General features: G+C 43.1%; 1 protein-coding gene across 6 annotated transcripts in view; it reads right to left on the bottom strand.

Annotated features, from left to right (window-relative positions):
* Positions 1-21,767, bottom strand: part of UTRN (utrophin) — a 569,920-nt gene that overhangs the window by 472,147 nt on the left and 76,006 nt on the right. For all 6 annotated transcript variants that reach the window (XM_075924350.1, XM_075924351.1, XM_075924354.1 and 3 more), the window contains one exon: positions 3,932-3,993. In XM_075924350.1, the coding sequence (XP_075780465.1) occupies positions 3,932-3,993 (62 nt within the window). The remainder of the gene's footprint in view (positions 1-3,931; positions 3,994-21,767) is intronic.

Genomic DNA, 21,767 nt, shown 5'->3' with positions numbered 1-21,767 from the left:
AGGATTAATAAGCATTTTAACTATATTTACAGGAACCAATATGCAGAAGGGGCATTGGATGAGAATTTCACCCACCCTCTGGATTCCCCTGAATTCTACAGGCATGGTATCTCCTTTTTGTTGGGAATGTCAGGTTGCTCCCTTTTGGAATAAAGGGCAATGGATTTTAATTATAAAGACACACCAAAGCCCCTACAGTCAAACCAAGCGAGATTTAGCAGACACCATATTAGGAGGGGTTGGTGCTAGAACAGGGATTATGAATACAGTTGATTTAGAGGTAATTAGAAATAAATTTAGTGCCTTATCAAAACTACAGGAGAGTCTCATACACGAATAAGCAGATACCAATGTACATTTGGTACAAATAGGCTGAGGTAATATGAAAGCAACATGGAATCTGTGGAAGTGGTTAAACACCACCACTTGGCTGGAACAGCTGGAATTGGGAAATAAGACTGCCTTCCTTAGCTATGGGATGCACCAAAATGCGAGTTCTTAGTTTGTCATCACTCAAACATGAAATGTTCTGGGTAATATCAGGCAATGTTAAAGTACTGGAACACCTTTTAAAACAACAGAAAAGATCTTTGTTTGATATTTATAAGCATGAATGGATACAGTATGTCTCCAGCAGGGTTAAACCTGAATTCTTATTAGGAGAAATTATTGTCAAAACAGCCCACCAACAATCTGTGGAGGCAGAACTATGGAAAGTCAGTCCACTACCAAAATTGGCCAGGGGATTTTTCTGGTTACCCCGTATTAAGGGTCAGCAGGCTGGGAAAGAAAAAGAATTATTGGACACACAACAGTGTACAGAGTGGGACCCTCGCAAATGGCTATGCCTCTCCCTACCTGCCACCACAGCACCATGCAATAGGGATACATTGCTAAGCACATGCATCTGGGATGAACTAAAAAAATGTAACCCATGTGGTATATAATGGGCAATGGGTATGTGTTATATCTTGGGAAATAATATTTTGGGAAGATGACAGCATTAGCCAGCCAGCCACCAGTAGATGAGTGTAGATGCAATGCAAGCATCTTATACACTAAGAATCACACTTATTACCTTCCCAAGCTAGAAAAAACGAGTTCTTCCCAAAGCACTGTAATTGCCCCCTTGGTTAACTTCTCCATTTCCATTGGTTTAGACTGGGGGGGAATTAGTTGATCATTTGCTTCTAGATGCAAAAACCATGCAGTTCTTACAAGGAACTCTAAAGGATGTGGGAAAGCGAGTTCTTCAAACAACACATGCAAATGGGGATAGGTTTAAAATTGCTGGTCCTGGGGGGGGGGGGGGGGGAGTATACTGTCAATTATGCTTTACCCATTAATAATTGTATTGGTATTGTCCTGCATTTGCCTAATTGGAATGATATATATGTGTTGCTGGACAAAGAGAATGTTTGTTAAATTGCAACCACAAGCTCAGATTGCCTCTCAATATGTAGCCATGAGAAAATTATCTAAGATATGACCCACTCAAGAATTGTTCTTGAGGAGTCAAAAGGGGGATGTGTTGGAATTGAAAGTTTTATTCTTTTTATATTTGTATTTTAGGTTTAATAATGTAGCAATGTAAGGTAACACATTAGATATTTCATTAAACCAAGCCTTTTAGTAAGATATATATTTCTTGGTTTTAAAGCTTAGTGAGTTTAGTAAGTAAAGAGACAGAGTTTTTGGTATTGTGTTTATGTTAAGGGATTAGAAATATTGAAGACCCGGGCCTTCAATATGAATTGTTTTGATTAAGGTTTAAGTTACAATGCCTTTTGCTTTTTATAAACACTGCTATTTGTATACCATTGAAGGTCTCTGTGAGAAAGACTGTTTGTGTGAATGAGAAATGTATCATCATAAAGGTAAGGTGTGAAGGTGGGTGTCGGAGCCAGATGGCCAGGAAAGGACCGGGTAACTGTAAAAGACAGACTGCAAAGAGACAAATTGGCGTCAGAGGAGCCATCTGTGCATACCCACAGTCAAGAATTGATCAGATTGGCAGATTGACGACTCTAAAGGTGAAAGCATCCCTAAAAACAACTAACTGATTAACAATCCAGGGCAAGATGAACCTCTTGGAGATGTTTTGTGAATGATTAACATCAACAAGATAACATCCCGGTCACAGACTGACACAGCAAAATCCACAGACTTCAACAGGGAAAGAGGATTATAAAAGCAGGGTGACTGGCTATGGGACTTTGGGTTCGTCTTGCCAACAACTCCAGAAGAGCATCGGATCGTGACTAACAAAAGGCCCTGCTCTCCCTCTGTGATTGATCAGGCTGGCCACTAGATTGATCCAGACTCTGGACTGGTAACTATAACATCGTCTGGCGGCACTGGGAGTGTGAGTGAGAGAGAGAGAGACTGAAAAGCATATGCTACTGTTGTATTCTCAATAAATGCGGCGTACTGCCTTCTCCCCTATAAAAGATCTTGTGTGCTTCATTTAAGCATAACACTCTCATCTACACATTTTTATCATGAAGCATGCCATGAACCCAACTGTGATTGACAGAAATTACATTTTAAGCAGCCAGAATGATTTGACTATATGTGAGAGAGAAAGAGAGATTGTGCATCTGTCTGAGTCCATCCATCTGTGATTCCATTTGTTCAAGAATGCCTCATATACGGTAACAGCTAGAACCACGAAATTTGGAATACAGCTTCCTCTTGTCATAACTTAAAACAAAGTAAAGGTTTGACAGGGCTAGGACAAAAGGATGCGCATAGAATATGATGGTTTCACATCATATGGAAAGGGAGGAGTGTGAGAGCTGGACAGTTATACTCACAAATGATGACAGAGGGGCAGCAAGCATCCCAGCCCTGAGGAGAAGCCTGCAGGCAGGCTGCATGGCTCCTGCCACCCCTGGAGAGAAGCCAGTAGGTGGACCATACACCGCCATCTTCCCCACCCTGGGCCAGACCCTGGCAATGCCAGGAAACTCTTCTAGTATATTATATTGCGATTAAAAAAAATGAAAACCTTGCATTTCAACAATTTATTGTAATTACGAGTGCTGAGGGGAAGTAATCAAACCTCTACATTCTGCAAACAAAGCCATAACTTTGAAGTCTATGACAGGGGTGGTCAATCCATTCCGGCCAAAGAGCCAAGTTCCAGCTGGATCCAGCGCGAAGAGCTGGGGCAAAAAGTTTTAGAGAAAAGAAGAAAAAAAAAGACTGGCCCTTTCAGGTTTTTTGGCCTCAGCAGGCTCCCGTTGACAACCACGGCCTCCATATTGGAGCCGCCATTTTGCTTTGGATGGCTGCCCTTCCCCAGTGAGCATGGGGAAGCGAGGAGGCCATGGGCTGTGTTCGGGGTACAGGGGCAGTTTCACGAGCTGCACTGACGGGGAGGCCGGGGGAAGAGCCACCCAAAATAATACGCAATGCTCCCAATAGGTTTTAAGTGACAAGAATGCACTAGAACAGGAAAGCAAAAATGACTCAAACTGGAATCATTTTGTGGACCAGAGTGGAGGTTCACTGAGTATTTTATGTGTGTAGATAGTAACTGAGCATCAATATAGCAGAGGCTAGTTACTAGAATCCACTCTAATACATTCAGGATATTGTATGCATAGTCAAATTTCAGTGTGCGAACTACAAACTGAACACACACTGCCAAGCATAAAACTGTAGCTCTTAATGCCTGTATGACATGGCTGTCCATCACAAAACAACAGGAGTATATTAGTTGCAGGAGGGGAAGAGGTGGCACACTACCAGTGTTTTACTTAAAACACATACTTTGCTGTTACACACTTTACTATGTTTTTCTGAAAAAGCTCTTCAACATTTTGACACAAGTACACTTAGTACATGCTAAAAGGTCTTGAAACAAAACATGGTTCCTAGCACTGACACTGATCTGGTTCTTACAATTTTTGAAAATTATTACTACCTTGGAAAAGCGAGCATTTATCCATTTTGTAAAGGTTTTCTTCTGTACATCGTTGTGTTCATCTAGAGGGAAAAAAAAGGGGGGGGGGAGAGAGACAATAAGTTAATATTCTTTAAAGGGTTCCAAATAAGAATGCAGGATTAACCTCTATAGTCCAGCATGATGTACATTAGCCAGATGTCCACTTACGAGTGTGAACAAGTTTCTCGCAGTCCCATAAAGTTTATTTATAGCAACCAGGCTCTCGGTGTTCTGTGCTGTTATTTATCTCTAATTAACCCTTAAATGTGTTCCAAGAGCCTAGCAAGTGGTGGAAGTGTTGGTAATGCTTCTACACAATATCAACCTCCCGTGATTTTGAAAAATTCTCTGGTTCAGCACTGGTCAGGTCCTAAGGGTGCCGGACTGGAGAGATTCAACTTGTACTTCAATCCAAGCTATAGGACAATACCAAGACTCCAATACATCAACTGTGGAATCTCTAGTGTTCCAGTTACACCCAGTTTTCATTGTCTTTCTCAAAGTGATGGGGGCTGCCAGAAAACAACAAATGAGACAGTGGGCTCTTTGCTGGTGGAGCCTTTCAGTACCTTGTTACCTGAAGGTGTCATTCCACCAAGGCATTCACCAGGTGTCCCTTGCTCTGTTAATCAACTTTTGATGCCACTGATCTCATTGATCTACTAGTTTGGGAAATGATAATAGAAAAGGCAATGACAAAATAGCTATGTCTATATTTACAGTATTCATATTTCCTTAACCCTAAGCCTGGATTAGAACCTGTGCTGATACTCGATCTTCTCTTGGCAACAGAATAAGATACGGCAATTCACTCATGCTGATTTTTAGCTCGGTATGAGAGGTGCTATTGACATGGTTTCAGGCCTTCAACGAAAGCAGATGGGAACACTCTGAAGTGGTTCACTCCTTTTAATATGGGAGGATCTAGGTTATTATGAACTATTGCACACCCACTCCATGACCCATCATAGCAGAGGACTATGTGATTCTACTTTGTCCACTTATGCCACATGCGAAATCCATGAAATTCAATACTACAGCATTTACAGTGTTCTGCATTTTTCTTTTAAATAAATAAGTGATTTGCTCAGGACCTTAGTCATAGGTGAGGTCTCATGACCCTAGTCATAGGTGAGGACTAGCCGCTCAGACTTTACCCAGACAGGACAGAAATTATTTATGAAACAAGTCTGCAACTTTGGGGATCTTACGAAATTTAAGTCGGTCACAGGATGACTAGATTGAAACCAGGCTCAAACTATGTCAAGAGAACTTTTTTACCATTTGTCCCATCATTAGCAAGCATAATGCCGTTTCAGATTCAGATTTGTGTTTCAGTTTTTTTACACTTCAGTATCTTTGTTATCACATATTCAGACTAACACAATGCTATTTTGAGTTACAAATTCAGCCTGTTCTGAAGGTTAAATTAATCCAAAGCACTGACCTCTGGATTTTCAATTATGGTAGCAGAAATGTAACAAAATTAGAAATCCCTATTTGTGTAGACTGAGGCATGTACATTGTATTTATCACAAATATCTCCCCACATCACAGCAATACGATTTTACTGAAGCAGGGGGAGGGGGAAATGTCCTCAGTTTTTTTGGATGGGAGAAGCAATATCATTTATTTGTAATTTATAATTTATTATGTGTACTGTAAAAACATCGAGATCCTCCCTTCCTCCATATTGTCATCATAAAACCTATAAACGTATTACTTACAAACAGAAACCACTGAAGTATTTACTTCCAATTAATGGAATAATAAAAGTGTTACAAGTGCAATAGGATTTTACACAGTCACTAACATACCCAGCCCTGGAGTGCTGATCAGGACCTCTGGGCATTACCATAATATAATTACTGTACAATCATCTTAATGACTGCCTTTATTTGAAAAGATAAGATTGTTAAGCAAATCCACTCCCTTCTCTTGCAAATATGACTGACATTAACAGGAATCTCGGAGGAATGAAAGGTTTAAGGGATATGCAATAATATTTGTAACCTTTCACTTCCATACAAGAAATGTAAGGGTTTAACAAGTTAACCAATAAGCGTCAGCTTATCGGTTTCTGTTACAGTTGTCAGTTTCCACATGTGAAAATGATTTTTTTTTTAAATGAAACTGAAGAGAGCATAAAGCTCTCAGACACACCAATGATACTGTGAATTAGACAACAGGCCCTTTTCAGACACCTACACATATCAGTCAGTTCCTCCACTGTTTTTACCTAACGGCAGTGCTGAACTAAAAATGTCAAGCAAAGCATCATAATACCTAGAAAGCACCTACTGTAAGTCAGATGGCAGACTCAAAAGGTTATGGCTAGGAATCCACTGCTGTTTCATTAAATCATGTAGGTTCTGGCGCTAAACTCCTGCATTATCATTCCAGATAGTAAAAGGGATACAAAATGGAGGCGAGCATGCAGGTAAAAGTTAGAGTACAAGGAAGGTCCAGTGGTTAGGGCTCTAAGCTAAGACTGGGGAGAGCTGAGCAAAAGTTGTTAATCTATCACAGACTTCCTGTGGGATCTTGGCAAGTCACTTGACCCCCCCCCCCTCAGTGCTGAGGTTAAGAAGAGGCCAATTAGCTGGCTACAGAGATATGAAAAAGGTAACCATGAAGTAGATTTGTATAAAGTACAGAGTAGATATTTGCATTTCAGAGGGAGGTTACACTAATATTAAAATAGATTTGCACATTCAGTTGGGCCCCATTGCTCACATTTTCCCTTTTTAATCTCTCTAATCCAGAAATTATTATTTGGTTGACTTGCATTCATGGAGGTGACTCACAGTTTTAAGACCAGAAGGGATCATTACAAGCATCTAAGTCTAATCTCCCACATAAACACTAGCCATAAAATTTCACCAACTCCCACATAAAACCCATCTGCGTATGAGAATGAAAAGGCATTCAATGGATGTTGATTAATAAGTGAGAAAAATATAACCGTATACATTGGTAAGGGGTGGAGGAAGGCTTAGTAGGCAAATAAGGACTATAACATGTAGATTTCCAAATATCTCAACTGACAGCTTTTTCACCAGGACTTCTATCAGTTATGACAACAAAAGGAACAAATCCCGTGGACTATATTATGAACAACCAATGACCCAGGGGCTGTTGACAGACTGCTCAATATTTCAAGAGAGAAAAGGCATGGAAATCCACTCATCTCCAATCTTTCTGCAATACTCTGTTACCATCTTGATCATCTCTTGTATTTTTTAAGTAAATTCTGGAAAAGCTATAACTGCTGACTTGTAAAATAGAACTGATACAAGGTATAAAGAGACATTTTGGTATTCCATGACAGAGATGCAATTTCCTGCTTGAGAGACTTTTGCAGAGAAATGCACACTACATTGTAACTGGAGTCAAACAACTTGAACACCAGGCTTAAGTAATAACTAAGCTTCAAGAGCATGGCAAGTAGTATTAAACTACTGTATGCATAAAGGAAGCCACATCAATCTTCACATGTAGCTTACTACAGAAGCAAAAGCTTATAGGTTAATGCTACAGACTAGAGACACTACACGTATTCCCCTCCCTCCACCCCACTTGCCTGTAATTTTTTTAGCAGGCTGGCTGGCCAGCAGCCCAGCTTGGTTCTGGCTTGTGATGGGTCCAGGATCTACTCCTGCTGCATCTTCATTTAAAACATATTAGGAGCTAGGAGGACAGGCAGCCTAGCTCAGTTCTGGCTCTCGCCAGGTCTGGGAGCTCAGCCTACATAAGAACATAAGAACAGCCATACTGGGTCAGACCAAAGGTCCATCTAGCCCAGTATCCTGTCTACCGACAGTGGCCAGCACCAGGTGCCCCAGAGAGGGTAGACCGAAGACAATGATCAAGCGATTTGTCTCCTGCCATCCCTCTCCAGCCTCTGACAAACAGAGGCCAAGGACACCATTTTATCCCCTAGCTAATAGCCTTTTATGGACCTAACCTCCATGAAATTATCTAGCTTCTCTTTAAACTCTATTATAGTCCTAGCCTTCACAGCCTCCTCTGGCAAGGAGTTCCACAGGTTGAATACACGCTGTGTGAAGAAGAACTTTCTTCACCTCCTCCTCTTCTCCCCTCCTCCCACCGACAGGGGCTGCTGACAGCCCACGCTGCTGCATCTTTATCGAGGCAGTAGCACTGAGAGACAGGCAGTTGGTCAGCAAGAGAAGCTGGTTTTTAAACTGCCCCCCCCCCTTGCAGACCAGCTCCCACCCGGCACCCCATGCTGCTGCCTCTGGTACCAAAGGCAGTAGCACAGAGTGGCAGGAAGCTCCTCAAGAGTGGGGCTGGAGCGCACTGGCTGCCGGCCCAGACCCTGGGAACTATACAATAGTTGACTAATTGATAAGAATTCCTGAGGTTACTCTACTATTCAATTAACCGATATTTAACATCACTAACTGTGACGGCACGTTGGGGGTTCCCCGTCTCCTGCACCCCGAAATGGCACAAACAGACTGTACCAGCCAGTGGAATTGAGGGTGGTTTATTGCTCCTCCAGCACAGCGCAGCACAGATGTAATCTGGTTACAGGAACTGGGCTAGGATGCCTCAGGCCCCCTTGAGATGGGGGAGACTGGGCCCCTAAAACTCCAGCTCCTCTCCCTAGGCTCATCCATCCTCACCGACAGCCACCAACCAACTAACTAAATTCCCTTGCAGCCCTGCCCCCCCAGTCAGGGCAGCATTCCACCCTCCCTTGCTCCTCTCCATGGGGGGCGCCCGGCCCCTGGCTCAACAAGTTTGGCCTTACCTCTGCCTAGCGAGGCCTTCCCCGCTGGGTCCCGCTCCAGACAGCAGGGGCCACCACAGCCCAGCAAGCACCCCCACTACGTCACACTAACACCGATCACTCTTGGCATAAAGCCCATGAGATTAGTTCAGAAGAGATTACAGGCAGTCCCCGGGTTACGTACAAGATAGGGACTGTAGGTTTGTTCTTAAGTTGTATGTAAGTCGGAACCGGCATCCAGATTCAGCCGCTGCTGAAACTGACCGCCAGTTCTGACTTTCCTACAGATTCAACTTAAGAACCCCAGGCGTCCCCAAGTCAGCTGCTGCTGAAACTGATCAGCGGCTGATTCCAGGAAGCCTGGGGCAGAGCAACTCTGCCTCGGGCTTCCTGAAGTCAGTGCTGGTCAGTTTCAGCAGCGGCTGACTTGGGGACGCCTGGGGCAGAGCAGCTGGGGTGCTGCCGGGTTGGTCCAGTAGTGCCCAGAGCGGCGCTGCGGGACCAACCGGCAGTACCCCAGCTGCTCTGCCCCAGGGTCCACAACAAAAGCCTGGTCTGCTGGGGGGGCATACTAACTGCGCCCCCGCCCCCCCAGCAGACCAGGGGCACCGGGAGCAGCTTTTCTCGCCCCGGAGGTCGAGGTGGCGGGACCGCTGTCTGCGAGCTCTGGGGCGAGAAAGCCCCGTTCGTAAGTGCGGATCCGACATAAGTCGGATCCGCGTAAGTCGGGGACTGCCTGTATAGTCAAACTAGAAAGGGTCCAAGAGAGCTCACTGTTTTAAAGTGTCCCATTAGTCAGTTTATAAAATTTGCTTGTGATCCTGCCACCAGTTTGTTTATTGTTGCAAATCTTGATGTGTGGGGGAGGACTTCTCATGGTAAAGAGCTTTAATTTAGCATAAAAGACTAGAGAGAAAACTTTCCTGAATAGTAATTTGTGTTAAATATTCAAGGAAAAACATTATCACACAAACTTATACTTAATAGCCATAAATTTGAGACAGATCAGAACAGCAGTGATAAGCACCTTGTAGTCTGTCTAAAACTTAAATTATCTTCTGTGTGCCTCAGAGACAAAAGGTATCTCAAGATAACGTCACACAACAAATATTAGAGAACTCTTCAAAACAAAAAACATTATTCTTTTCACCTGAAAAGATATACATGTTGCCACGCATATTTCAAAAAGAGAAAAAAAAGAAGTTACTATGTATGCTATAGATACGTCAGAAGTAAAAAAAATGTAACAAGTTAAAACCTGCTCTAGTCTAGCTTAGCATCAATAAGATTTAGTATAATGATACAGAAGTAAAATGTTAATGTAATACTAAATACCATGCCACTAAATGTCTCTCTCTGATCTAACAGCCTAATCTCACAAAGTGCTCAGGCTCTTGAGTGCTGAAGGAATACTGAATACCTCGCAATAACTCAACACAAGGAATGTTAACTAACATGTAACCACTGGAAATTTCAGCCGTTACATGTTTACACGCAAGGGGGTAGGCGACAGCAAGTGCTCACAGGGAGCCGACTTAAAAGCTCACATCTGCCTTCTCCATTGTCAGAGGCAGCAGTCCAGGGGGCAGGCAGCCCCACAGGCGCTGATACACGTGGGGAGCTGGCTTGAAAAATCATTTCCCACGTATACCGGCTCCCCCTGCTTCTCCCCTCCTTCCCACACTGCTGCTTCTGTACCAAATGTTATCAGAGGCAGCAGTGTAGGGGAGGAGGATGGAGACAGCTCTGCTGGAGCCAGTGCTTATGGGGAGCTTGTTTTTAAGCCAACTTCCCCAAGCACCAGCTCCCTTTTCCTTCCCCCTCCAGGCTACAGTCTCTGTGAGAGACAGGAATGGGGGGGGGGGGGTTAGGCAGCTCCACAGAAGCTGCCATGCACAGAGATCTTAAAAGCTAGCTCCTCACAGATACCAGATTCCAACTCCCATCCTCACAGATACCAGCTCCCACCTCCCGCCATGCCCCGCGTTGCTGCTGTTGGTTAAAAGCAGCATTTTCCCTCTGTATAGTAAAGCTTCAAAGCTGTATGAAGTCAATGTTCAGCTATAAACTTTTGAAAGAATAACCATAATAATTATTTCCAGCCTCCATTCCCAAGGCATTTGTAACCGAAGTTCTACTATACCTTAGCCTGTATTGAAACGTGGATTATTTGTTTGTCCCAAGCCTACCAAGCAACTCAGATGTCTCTGAATCCCTGATTGTCCTCTTCAGTTTTACCTCTCCCCCAATTTTTCTGTTGTCTGCAAGCTTTATCACTGATGATTTTATGATTTCTTCCAGATCACTGATAGAACAGCCAAGAACTGAATCCCAAGGAACTCCACTGGAAATGCTCCCACTCAATGATTCCACATTTACTGTCACATTTTTAAATAAAACCACCAGTTTTAAATCCATCCAATATGAGCCATGTTTATTTTGTATCATTCTAGTTTCTTAATCAAAATGAAACATCAAACACCTTTCAGAAGTCTAAGTCTATCACCTCAATGCTATTCCTTGCATCAACCAAACTTGTAATTCCATGGAAAAAAGATGTGTAGTTACGTTTACCAAGAAATATTTTCCTTAATCCATGTTGACTACCATTAATTGTATTACTTTCCTTCAATCCTTTACTGAGTCTCATATCCGCCATTCCATTATTTTACCAGGGGTCAATAGCAAGGTGATAAATTAGGACAAGTAGGTGACAGACTACTTAATAGTGAAGCACAAGGCAATTTTTAACATCCCCTTATTAGTTGAAGGAGACTGGGTCCAAAATCCTCATGCAATGCTTTAGGAAAGCCAATATCGGCACCCGTCCTCCCCCCGTTTCCTCCCACACACACACACATACACAAAAAAAGATTGTTACAAGTATCCCCACATGCTATAGTTTGAGCAAAGGCGTTTGGGACATACTGCTCTCTTCAGTAAGGCCCTTTCACTTACCTCTTTGCTAGAGAAAGGTGCTCTGTGCTGTAATGAGCAACAGGCCCTGGCACAATAACATCTGACTATATAAAGCATATGCATAAACTACTTTGGTCTAGGGTACACTTTATTCTCGAGGAGCAGGATGCTGGACTAAATGACCACAGCAAGACCCTTCAATCCTCAACAGTCTATAAATGTTTCCCAGGACAAACTATATCTAAACAGGGTGTCAAAAGAAAGGAAAGAATTAGGGGTGTAAAAGGTTAACCATTCAACTGGTTACCTAGGGAGTATTAGGCTTACTGGAATACTTATCGTGTAACCAGCTGGAGGGCCAACTGTACCAGGCTGGAGCAGTCGTGGCTGCTGCACATGTGGGGGATGGGCCAGCAGGTCCCTGGACCCAGTCATGCCAGCAGGACCCTGGCCCCAGCTAGGCTGAACCAGCAGAACCCCAGCTTCAGCTGTGCCAGAGTAGCAGGCCAGCAGGACCTCCCAGGCCCCGGCCAGAGCAGTGAACTTTAGCCCCAGCTGTGTCAGAGCATCCTGAGTAGGATTCTGGCTCCAGCTCTGCCAGAGCAGAGGTGGCATATGTGGGCCAACAGGACCCCAGAGTGGCCTGGGGAACAGGCAGCCTCTGGCCCTGTCTGCTATCTGCTATCTGCCAACAGTTAACCAGTTTAATCTGTAATACTGTAATTGCTTAACTGGTTAACAATGTTCATGGTTATTTACATCCCTAGAGAAAATACAGAAATGGAACTTGAAGTCAAAAGAAAGCCAATTCTAGACAGACAGAGCATTATCAGGACTTTCAAATGACTTCAAGCCAAGGGATTCCAGTAGAAGGAATTTTGTATCCACATTCCACTGTCCATGCTTTACTTATTTAGATGGGACTGTGGTAAAGTTGAGTGAGTGTGATCTCGATTTCAAATACCATTATTCTCAGATGCTAAAGGTTTTCCTAAAGGAAATGTATAAATCAGCATCCCTTTTTGTCCACACAGAAAAAAGGGGCCATCTAATTAATGCAAAAGTCTGGAAGTCAGACAACTCTCCTGTAGCTTCTGGTGACAGCTTATCTAAGTCAGTCAGATCCACAGAGATAGGGTACAATGGAGAAATTTTCTTAGCAATTTTAAAACATCTTAAGAAATTTTAAAATCAGTTATAATGTAACCGCTGAACCAGTTTTACAACTAAGGGTATGTCTATGCAGCTTGCAACAGTAAGTCTCCAGCCCCAAGTCGGCAGACTCAGGCTTGTAGGTGTCATGCTACCGCGATAAAAATAGCAGTGTAGTAGCTGGGCCTGGTTCTGAAGCATAGGGAGGGGAATGGGCTCTAAATCTGAAACCACAACTTAAAGCTCTATCTAACAGCTATTTTTAGTGAAGTAGCACAAGCCCAAATCTGTTGATCGAGGTTAGGAAGCTGGCTGCTGCAGGCTGCCACAGGCTGTGCATGTGTACCATTAGAGGACTAAGTAAAAGCTGTCTTGAAACTAATTCAGTTTAAAAGAGAGATAGACAGAGAATATCAAGGCAACATTAAAACCGGATGATACAATTTTAAATTGGTTATACTGTTTCTCCAGTAGGGGACAAGCTCTGTGTGCTTTGGCATGCACTCCTTTTACAAATTAATACTAACTGTCTTACAGGAACACCGTGAACATTGCGCAACAGAGTTCTGAGATCACTGACTGGCACATTTTTCATCTCTCCAGACCATGCTGTGGATGCAGGATAGTCACCCTGAAATGCTGATGAATAACTATTGATTTCCATCAGGTGCGGTACTGGGCTAAATTAACATGATGAAAGTCAAATAAGCTGAAGGATTGCTGGACAATACAATCTTTGCTGGATCACATCTGCTCCCTTCCTTTTGAGGATAACAAATCTAGTTGTAAGCAATAGGGATCAAAGGCTCTTACTAAACATGAGTAGAACTGAGTTTGTACTACAGACTTCCCTCTCTGACAAAAGGGAAATAATGACTAAAACAGTAGCTACTGTTTAAAGGTTGTATCTTTATGAAAAACAAGTATGTCAGGAACTACAGAAACAAGATGCAAACCATGGCAAAACAGAAACTGTTTTGACAGATTAGTGGATAAGGGAGGAAGCCTCCAAGGGTTACCCCATGTGGCAACTCAGCAGCTTAAATGTAGGAGGAGTCGGGCTGCCTACTCCCAGCTGGGACTCCCCATGGACAGGAGCTGCAGCCGGATCAGCCTCTGTTCATGGCCAGCCCATTTATGGGCTTCACGGCTGCCTCCCCTGCCTCCCTAGTCCTCACTACTGCCTCTGATTGAGGCAGCAGCACAGAGTGGGATGGGGGGCACAGCACTGCAGGGACGGTGCTGGGGGGAAAACCGGCTTTTAAGCCAACACCCAACAGCACCTTCTCCTGCTTCCCCTCCTTGCTGCCTCTGACACAGAGGCACATTAAAATATAGTAATGGGTACTAAAATTGTGTTTATTTAAACAACATAAGACACCATACATAGAAAACTGTGCTTCAAAAATGGGAAATACTATTAAGTGGGGTGCCTCAGGGGTCAATGAATATTTACTTTTCTCTCACACACTCTCTATAAACCAGCAAGATAGAGAAACCTGCTAAAGATCAGTTAAATTCATTTCATACACATTTCCAGAAGCAAGGAACAATAAATAGGAAGTGATTTGTACACACACTGGGCAGACCTTGAAGTTCAATGGTTAAAAAAAATAAATGAATACCTTTTTCGTTAGCTGAAGTACATAACTAGAAGGATCAAATGAATAGAAAGATCAAACTAAATCAAGAATATTATTTCTAAAGCACTGCAATGTCATAGCACGTCTCTAGAGAAGTGTCTCAAAATACTAGCAGTATTCTGAAACATAACTGTATCAAACGGCCACAGGATGATCTGCTGAAATATTATGTGGCCAGTAAAACCTAGGGATATTAAATTTTGTTTAATTAGCTAATCGAGTACTACATTTAAAAGGCAGAGTGGGGGACTGGACACAAGTTTTAAAGCAACTTTTAAAGCAGAGGTGCAGCATTTGGGACCAGGCACAAACCGGGACAGCTGATTCCCAGATCACACCCTGTCCCCCGGAGAGACGATGCTGGGAGGGAACTGGCTTTTGAGACAGCCCCCCCCTAGCACCGGCTCCTGCTTCTCCCCACCCCTTATTGCCTCTGACAGAGGCAGCAATGGGCGGGGAGGGAGAGGGGAGAAACTAGTTGAGTACTTCCTCCACTACTCCCTTACATCCCTAGTACAAACCTTGCTAGAAATACTCAGCTAAGTTTGGTCACCGCCTTAAAAAGAAACAACACAGTTATAATAAAACCAACTCTGACACAGGATTTAAATGGTATTTTTACTTCTCTTCATGGCTCCATCAATATAGTTTAGGAAGGCAACACAGTTTAAAATAAAACATTACACAGCCAGAGCTATTATAAGCAATTCCAGTGCTACTGTCAATCATCTCTGCATTACGCGAGTAAAAACAATGAACATTTTAACTGTCTGCTAACCTGTGTCAACACACTATGTAAAATTAAAAAATATTGCCTCTTGTAGTAGTAGCTTACCAATCTGTTGGCTGGTCACTGCAGTTTACACACAAAAATCACTGAATCACTATATTGTAAAAGTCTCTCTCTCTCTCTCTCATATATATATATATATAATGGTTACTCCATTCTGTGTTATACATTAGACCCAAACTTTGCAATAGGGACTCTCCACAGTGCATCCTCAGTGCAGAACCATGAATACTGTGCGTCATATTGCATTAAACATATTTCACTCTCAAAGTTTTCAGAGCAAGACATATTTTTGCATTGCAACACAGACCTGAATTATGGAAGTTGTCCAGGATTTGGCAGCTGAGTAGGAAACACATGAGGCTTCTACTACTCAGGACAACATGGGAGGAAGTTTTGGTGTCTGAAAAGCGTAAGCAACAAAATCCTCAACTGCCTCCTGTCCACCAAATTTATTCTGAGATTTATCATATCCTGAGTCAGAATTTAGTCAACTCCATTTACCTTATCACTTAATGAAATCACTCAAGATCCTAACTAATTTTAATAATTCTTCTATGATCTCTCTGTTGTTTTTAGTCATCTTTCTGGTAATGAGTAGTACAGAAGAAACCTCAGAATTATAGACAGGAACCAACCAAACCCATTTTGGCCTTGTCAACCGTTTTTTGGCAACAAATCCCAGAGAATGTTTACAATGCAACATAACAAAAGTCGCAACAAATGCCCAGTTGAGAGAGAACAACAACAAAAACCTTACACCTCTGCAAAGGACTTCTCTCCCCCTCTCTTTATTGTCAACAGTCATGTAGTGTGTACTTCAGCAAATAGTGTGTCGACTTTATTGACACCCACCCCCCAACCATGTTTCCCACCATAGCCAATTAGCCACTTCGGCCAGCACTTTGAACTCTGCTGCTCTGCAGCCACAAAACCACATTAACAGATATGTCTCTCTCACCTGCAATGACCAGAAACTTTAAAATCCATTTACTAGTTTCAAGCTCATTGTGTAGTGATCCTCATAGCATCTTTCAGGGAAACAGAGATGTCTATCACTCAAAACTCTTTCCTGTTTGGAGCACCACAGAGCTTTCAGATCTGATCAGTGTATGGGGTGAAGATCAGGTGCAATCACAGCTGCGAATGACCCATAGGAACTGGGAAACATACAATCACATTTCTCAAGCCCTGTGAGAGAGAGACACCCTACAATGCAGAACCAAGATAAAGGAACTCCAGGAGGCCTATCTGAAGGCAAAAGAGGCAAACAGCTGATTTAGTATTGCACCCAAGACACGCCATTTTTATAAAGAATTGGACACAATCCTGGGCAGGGCCCTGCATCCACACCCAAGGAGAATAGGAATACTTCCCATAGCACAGAGTCAGAAGTGGACAAGGAGGTTAGCTCAATCCAGTGAAGACCAGTGCACGATTTGTTCTCTCGAGTGCCAGTGTTTGTGAGGAGTTTCAGCAACTGTATGTGGGGCATGAAGCAAGGGAAGAGACGCAGGGTAGGTTTCTGTGGAGGTGGCGACTATGAGGGGTGGTAAATTGCTCTAGTGCTGCTAGGGGAATGGCGGGGGGGGGGGAGGCACGCACAGCAACATGGGGTGGTAAGTTGTTGTGTATTGCAGTGAGATGGGGGTGGGGTGAGCAACAGCATGGGAAGTTGCTCTTGCAGACAAGGAGGGAGGCAGTGCGGGCAACCGGAAGCTGCATTTCTGTGAGTTGGCTAAGTTCTGCCTAGGTATGTGGTATGTCCAAATAAAGCACCAATGTACACAAAGATATCAATAGAGTCTTGCAGAGAAATGGTGTCAAATCTTTGCCTGATGTACTTACTCATTTTCTCACAAAGATTCCATGGCAGAGCTGCCATTTCCCCATCGCTGGGGTACAACACTCTCCCAAACCATTCCTGATACTGTGCTGCCAGAACCCAGGTGGCACAGAGTTGGGCTGCATAAAATCGCTCACATCTAGAAGCTGAGCCTGGGTTTGCCTATTAACCTTCAGCAGGGATAGTCAGCCAGAGTAATAGCAGCCAATGTAGGTGTAGGATTATTACAAATTGTTTCCATGAGCTCTTGCTGCACATGTGTGGACTGTACCTTTCTTAGGGACTCATGCCCAACCCTCTTTTCTTCCCTCCCTCCCACATCTTTAACACTCAACCGTGATCAGAATGGTTAGAGGGATATGTGGCTGCCTCTAGGTAACAAGAAAAGTTGCAAGTTTTGTTCACAGACCTGCATGTTACCGAAATGTTACAATCTTTAACGTGAAAAGTGGTCACTCCATTGTTACTTCTCCAGACTAGATCTTGAGAAGTCAGGCACATTCACTAGCGAACATATTCTGTCAACTAATGGGAAAAAAATCTCTAGGAAAAGAGGAGGAGGAGGATCTGGTCCAGTACCCATTGCATCATTCAATGTGTCAAACAGAGAAAAGAGAGCAAATAAGAGCTATGGAGATGCAAGTCACAACAGAAACTACTAAGTGCATGCTAAAGCTCGTGGAAGACCAAAATGAGATGCTGAAATGTCTGATCAAGATGCAGAGCAAACAGAACCAAAGACCTCCCCATCAACACATGCAGAATTCTCTTTACAGCAACCTTCCCTCCAAGCCCACACAACAGCCTCCATGCCCACACATGCAAAATTCTTTATCCAGCAACTCTCCCTCTATGCTGGAGTGGGGAGAGGGCAAAAATCAGGCTCAGGGGCTGGATTTGCCCTGCCAAGCATTTCTCTCTGGCCCTCCATGCACACTTACAGCTCACAGTGTGTGTTCAGCTGCCCTTCCCCCACCTTGCTTCAGTGTGCAGCTGAGCTGCTCCCAGGATTCTCCTGCTAGCTGTGCAGAGGGTTGGGGTGCAGGGAAGAGGTGATTGCTGAAGTCAGGGTGTCCCCAGCCCCGTACCCTATCTCTAAAGAATAGAGGTCAGGGAGAAAAGGAAACATAGTGGAGCTGCTCCAGTGTAAAGCATGAATAATAAGTGACTCAGAGGAGTGCCTGTCTTAAGAGACAGTGCACTATTTGCAAAATTTTAGTACTCATGCTTGCTTTCACACACACACACACACACACACACACACACACACACACACACACTCTACACCCCATCACAGCAGAGCAGGGGGAGGAGGGAGAACACAGAGCAGGACAGATTTCCCTGTCTTAAAGAGACAAGAGCATGGCTTCTCAAACTTATCCATAAGCTAGTGCACACACTCTGTGTCACTGTTACACACACCCAGTCATGGCCCATGACCATGTACCAAAAGTCATGAAGTTCCCCCATTCTCCCCGCAAAAATTATTGCCCACCCCTGCTCTATGCCCACACATTCATTTTCACTATCAGCTGACCTGGTTGCTGAGACTTGGAACCATGGCTTTTCAATGCATTTTACACATACCTTAAGACAGGGGTGGGCAATAATTTTTTCCTGGGGGCCACTTCAGAAATTTCTGAAATGGCCCCAAACCGCACAGAAAGGGGTGGGGCATCAAGCGGAAGGGGCAGAGCTAAGGCATTTCCAGGTTCCTACCCCCAGACAATGATTGGTCTGGGGATGAGGGAGTGCCTTTGCTCTCCACGTTACCCCTAGGTGCCCATGCCCCTGGTGTGGGAGGAGACTTCCCTTGCTCCCCTGCCCCAATCCAATTAGGGTCTGGGGACAGGGGAGCACGCAAAGCCTCCTCCACTCTCCCCCCCACCCCGCAAGCAGTGCCCAGCACTTCAAAGTGCCATGTGCTCCTGGCAGGGCGGGAAGAGGCTTCGCATGCTCCTCTGCTCCCAGACCCTAGTTGGCCTCAGGGTGGAGGAGCAGCAGGGCCTCCATGAGCCAGATCCACCTGCTTGGCGGGCCAAATCTGGCCCGCGGAGGTCCTTTTGCCCACCCCTGCCTCGAGATGACAGTCAGAAAATGAAACAGGGAGAGAAAAAAAAACCCTCTGTAGACACTCAGCAAAGAGAAGATCCTAAGGAGATTTGTAGGAGGAGGAATGCATTCACAAACACTTTTGTTCTAGAAACTATCAGCGTGTCCAAGTAGCTTATATGGGTGAGCAATTTTTTGTATTTAATTATAACCTTTTCCATGAAAGAGGTTGTTTTCTATCCCACAGAGAGATCAACACATGAAAAAATAACAACTTGCCAAAAGAATAAATAAGAATTCCAAAGCCTCAGTTGTGTCTATAATCAGAGTTGTTCTACTCTTTCAATTCATGTCACTACAGTCCATTATTATTCCTCAAGCCTTTATGTGATTGTGAAAGAAGAGAAAGAACAAAGGATGATTACCTAGCTTTTTATCCATAAAATCTAGAAACTAATTTTAGTTCATTAAGTGAGCATTAAAAGATGAAACACATACATTTCAGCTGTCATGCCATAGCACCTAGATTTCATGGCAGTAAATGCTATGTAAGAAGCAAAGATAGATCATAATATTTCCTAATAGAAGTATATTTTTATCTGTTCTATTCTTACTTGTGTATTCATGAAAAGTAGTCACGGAATAAACTGATGCAACTGAGGGGCCATTCACACACAGAAAAAAGATTTTGAATAAAGGTGACGGACATCATAAAGAAAACCCTATTTCTTTACATTACCAATACATACATTCAGTTCCATATCCTAGTTGAATTTTCTGGCTCCCAATGTTAAGTTTCATTCTGCAATCTTACTAGCCCTAAGTACCTACCATGAAGCATGGAGCACTGAGGTAGTAGGGGAGAACAGATATGAGATAGTAGTTTTGTATATCATACTGCTGCTTTTATATTTTTTGGAGGGGGAGTAATTTTATATTATTTTGAATAGTGTTCTAGCTAACAGTCATTATTCCCTGAAACCAGCTCAGCCTATCCCTTTTTTCCGCCATATATCTGCGAAAGGGGCCATGATTCTCTCGAAGAGCGAATTTTACCTTTGGACTATACCAAATGACTTCATTTTTGCTGATGACACTGTTCTGCTTAGATCAGCATAGCTCATAAATAAAGAAACATCAAGGGAAACTACCTGGCTATCAATGCTCCAAAAGCAACCATTAAACTAGACAGAAAAATACTAGAAGTAGTACGTTATTTTATTTACAAACAATGTACAATAATGGTAACACCATGTTAGATGTCAACCAATCGACATCAAAAACAGCAAACAACTTTTATAAACTTGAAAGGATTGGGAAAAGTAGCATGACTAAAACAAATACAAAAAATATTAAGACAGACATTATGCCTATAATTATTCATGCAGAAGTGTTCTGAAAATCTACAACAGAAATTGATAGCTAGGTCACTGCAAAGTAAATGCAGAAGATCTACAGAATTAATAAGACACAGTTTCTTGAAACATTAAAAAGTCTTAGTAGAGCAAGTCAACCTAAAGAATCAAACGTGAAAAGAAGAGGATGATGGATACATTTAGGACATGCTATAAGGATGCCACTACTGCAACTTCCACATAAGTGATAATATGGGCACCACCTGGGAAGTGAAAAAAAGTACAATGTGGAGAAACATTACATTGAATAATAGTGAAAGAAGCCAAACACCTCAACATGACAGAAGTGAACAGAGCAGCACAAGACCAAAGAGCTGAAAACTGCTGGACAACCTATGCACTTTAATGTGTAGGAAAAGAAAAAGAAAGAAATGACATACAAATAGTGTCTTGGGAGAAGATATTCCTGGATAATGGATTTATTTACTCTCACCCTCTCCTGTACATTACTCATTTTGAACACTGCTTTTGCAGTTCCTTGCTTCAAAGAACCGGAATATAAAGTTTTCTATTGCTCATGTATTGATTTGCTCATCATTGACTGGACAGTGAGGCAACTCAGCAGCTACTCCTGATGAAAATGGATTTTTAAAATAATTTACAATTCACTTTTCCCAGAAACTGTTAGTCAAATTGTTTTTCAGTCATGCCAGTCGAACAGGCAGAGGCAGGAAGTCGGGAGAAGGGCTGATACCGTGGCATAGCAGTGGGGCAAGCAGAAAGGGACTCTCAATGGTGGCCTAAAAGCAATTGCCAAATAAGGGAGCTGTCATCCTTGGCAGTCAGAGAACTCCTCAGCCATCCAGTTCAGGCATTACTTTCTTCACACAACACAAATGGGATCTTACAGTATGTCTTCACTGCACTGTTAAGCAGGTTCTCGTCAAACATACACATCTTGCCTGTGTTGGTAGCGGCATTAAGACTGGGCTAATTTACACTGTCAGGAAGGCAGGATAGAGTCCAGTATCTGCTTTAATAAAGTTTGAAATCTGTTCACTATACCGTGAGAAGGGTTGCCAGATGGTTTAACCAAAAATACCAAATACCCCTCCCCCTCAAAAAAATTTTTAAAAAATTTAAAAAAAAAACCACACCACACAGGGGATAAAATTCTGTTGAGGGGAAAAAAAGGGGAGGAGGGATACCAAAGTTGTTGAGGGAAAAAAAGTACCCCAAGAATTAAGCTAAATAAATAAGTAAATAAAGACAAGAGCATTAAAACAGCATGACCTCTTT

Source organism: Pelodiscus sinensis, chromosome 3, assembly GCF_049634645.1.
Source record: "Pelodiscus sinensis isolate JC-2024 chromosome 3, ASM4963464v1, whole genome shotgun sequence".
NCBI classification, from domain to species: domain Eukaryota; kingdom Metazoa; phylum Chordata; order Testudines; family Trionychidae; genus Pelodiscus; species Pelodiscus sinensis.
The sequence above is the reverse complement of the archived record's forward strand: the minus strand, read 5'-3'. Positions and strand labels throughout refer to the sequence as shown.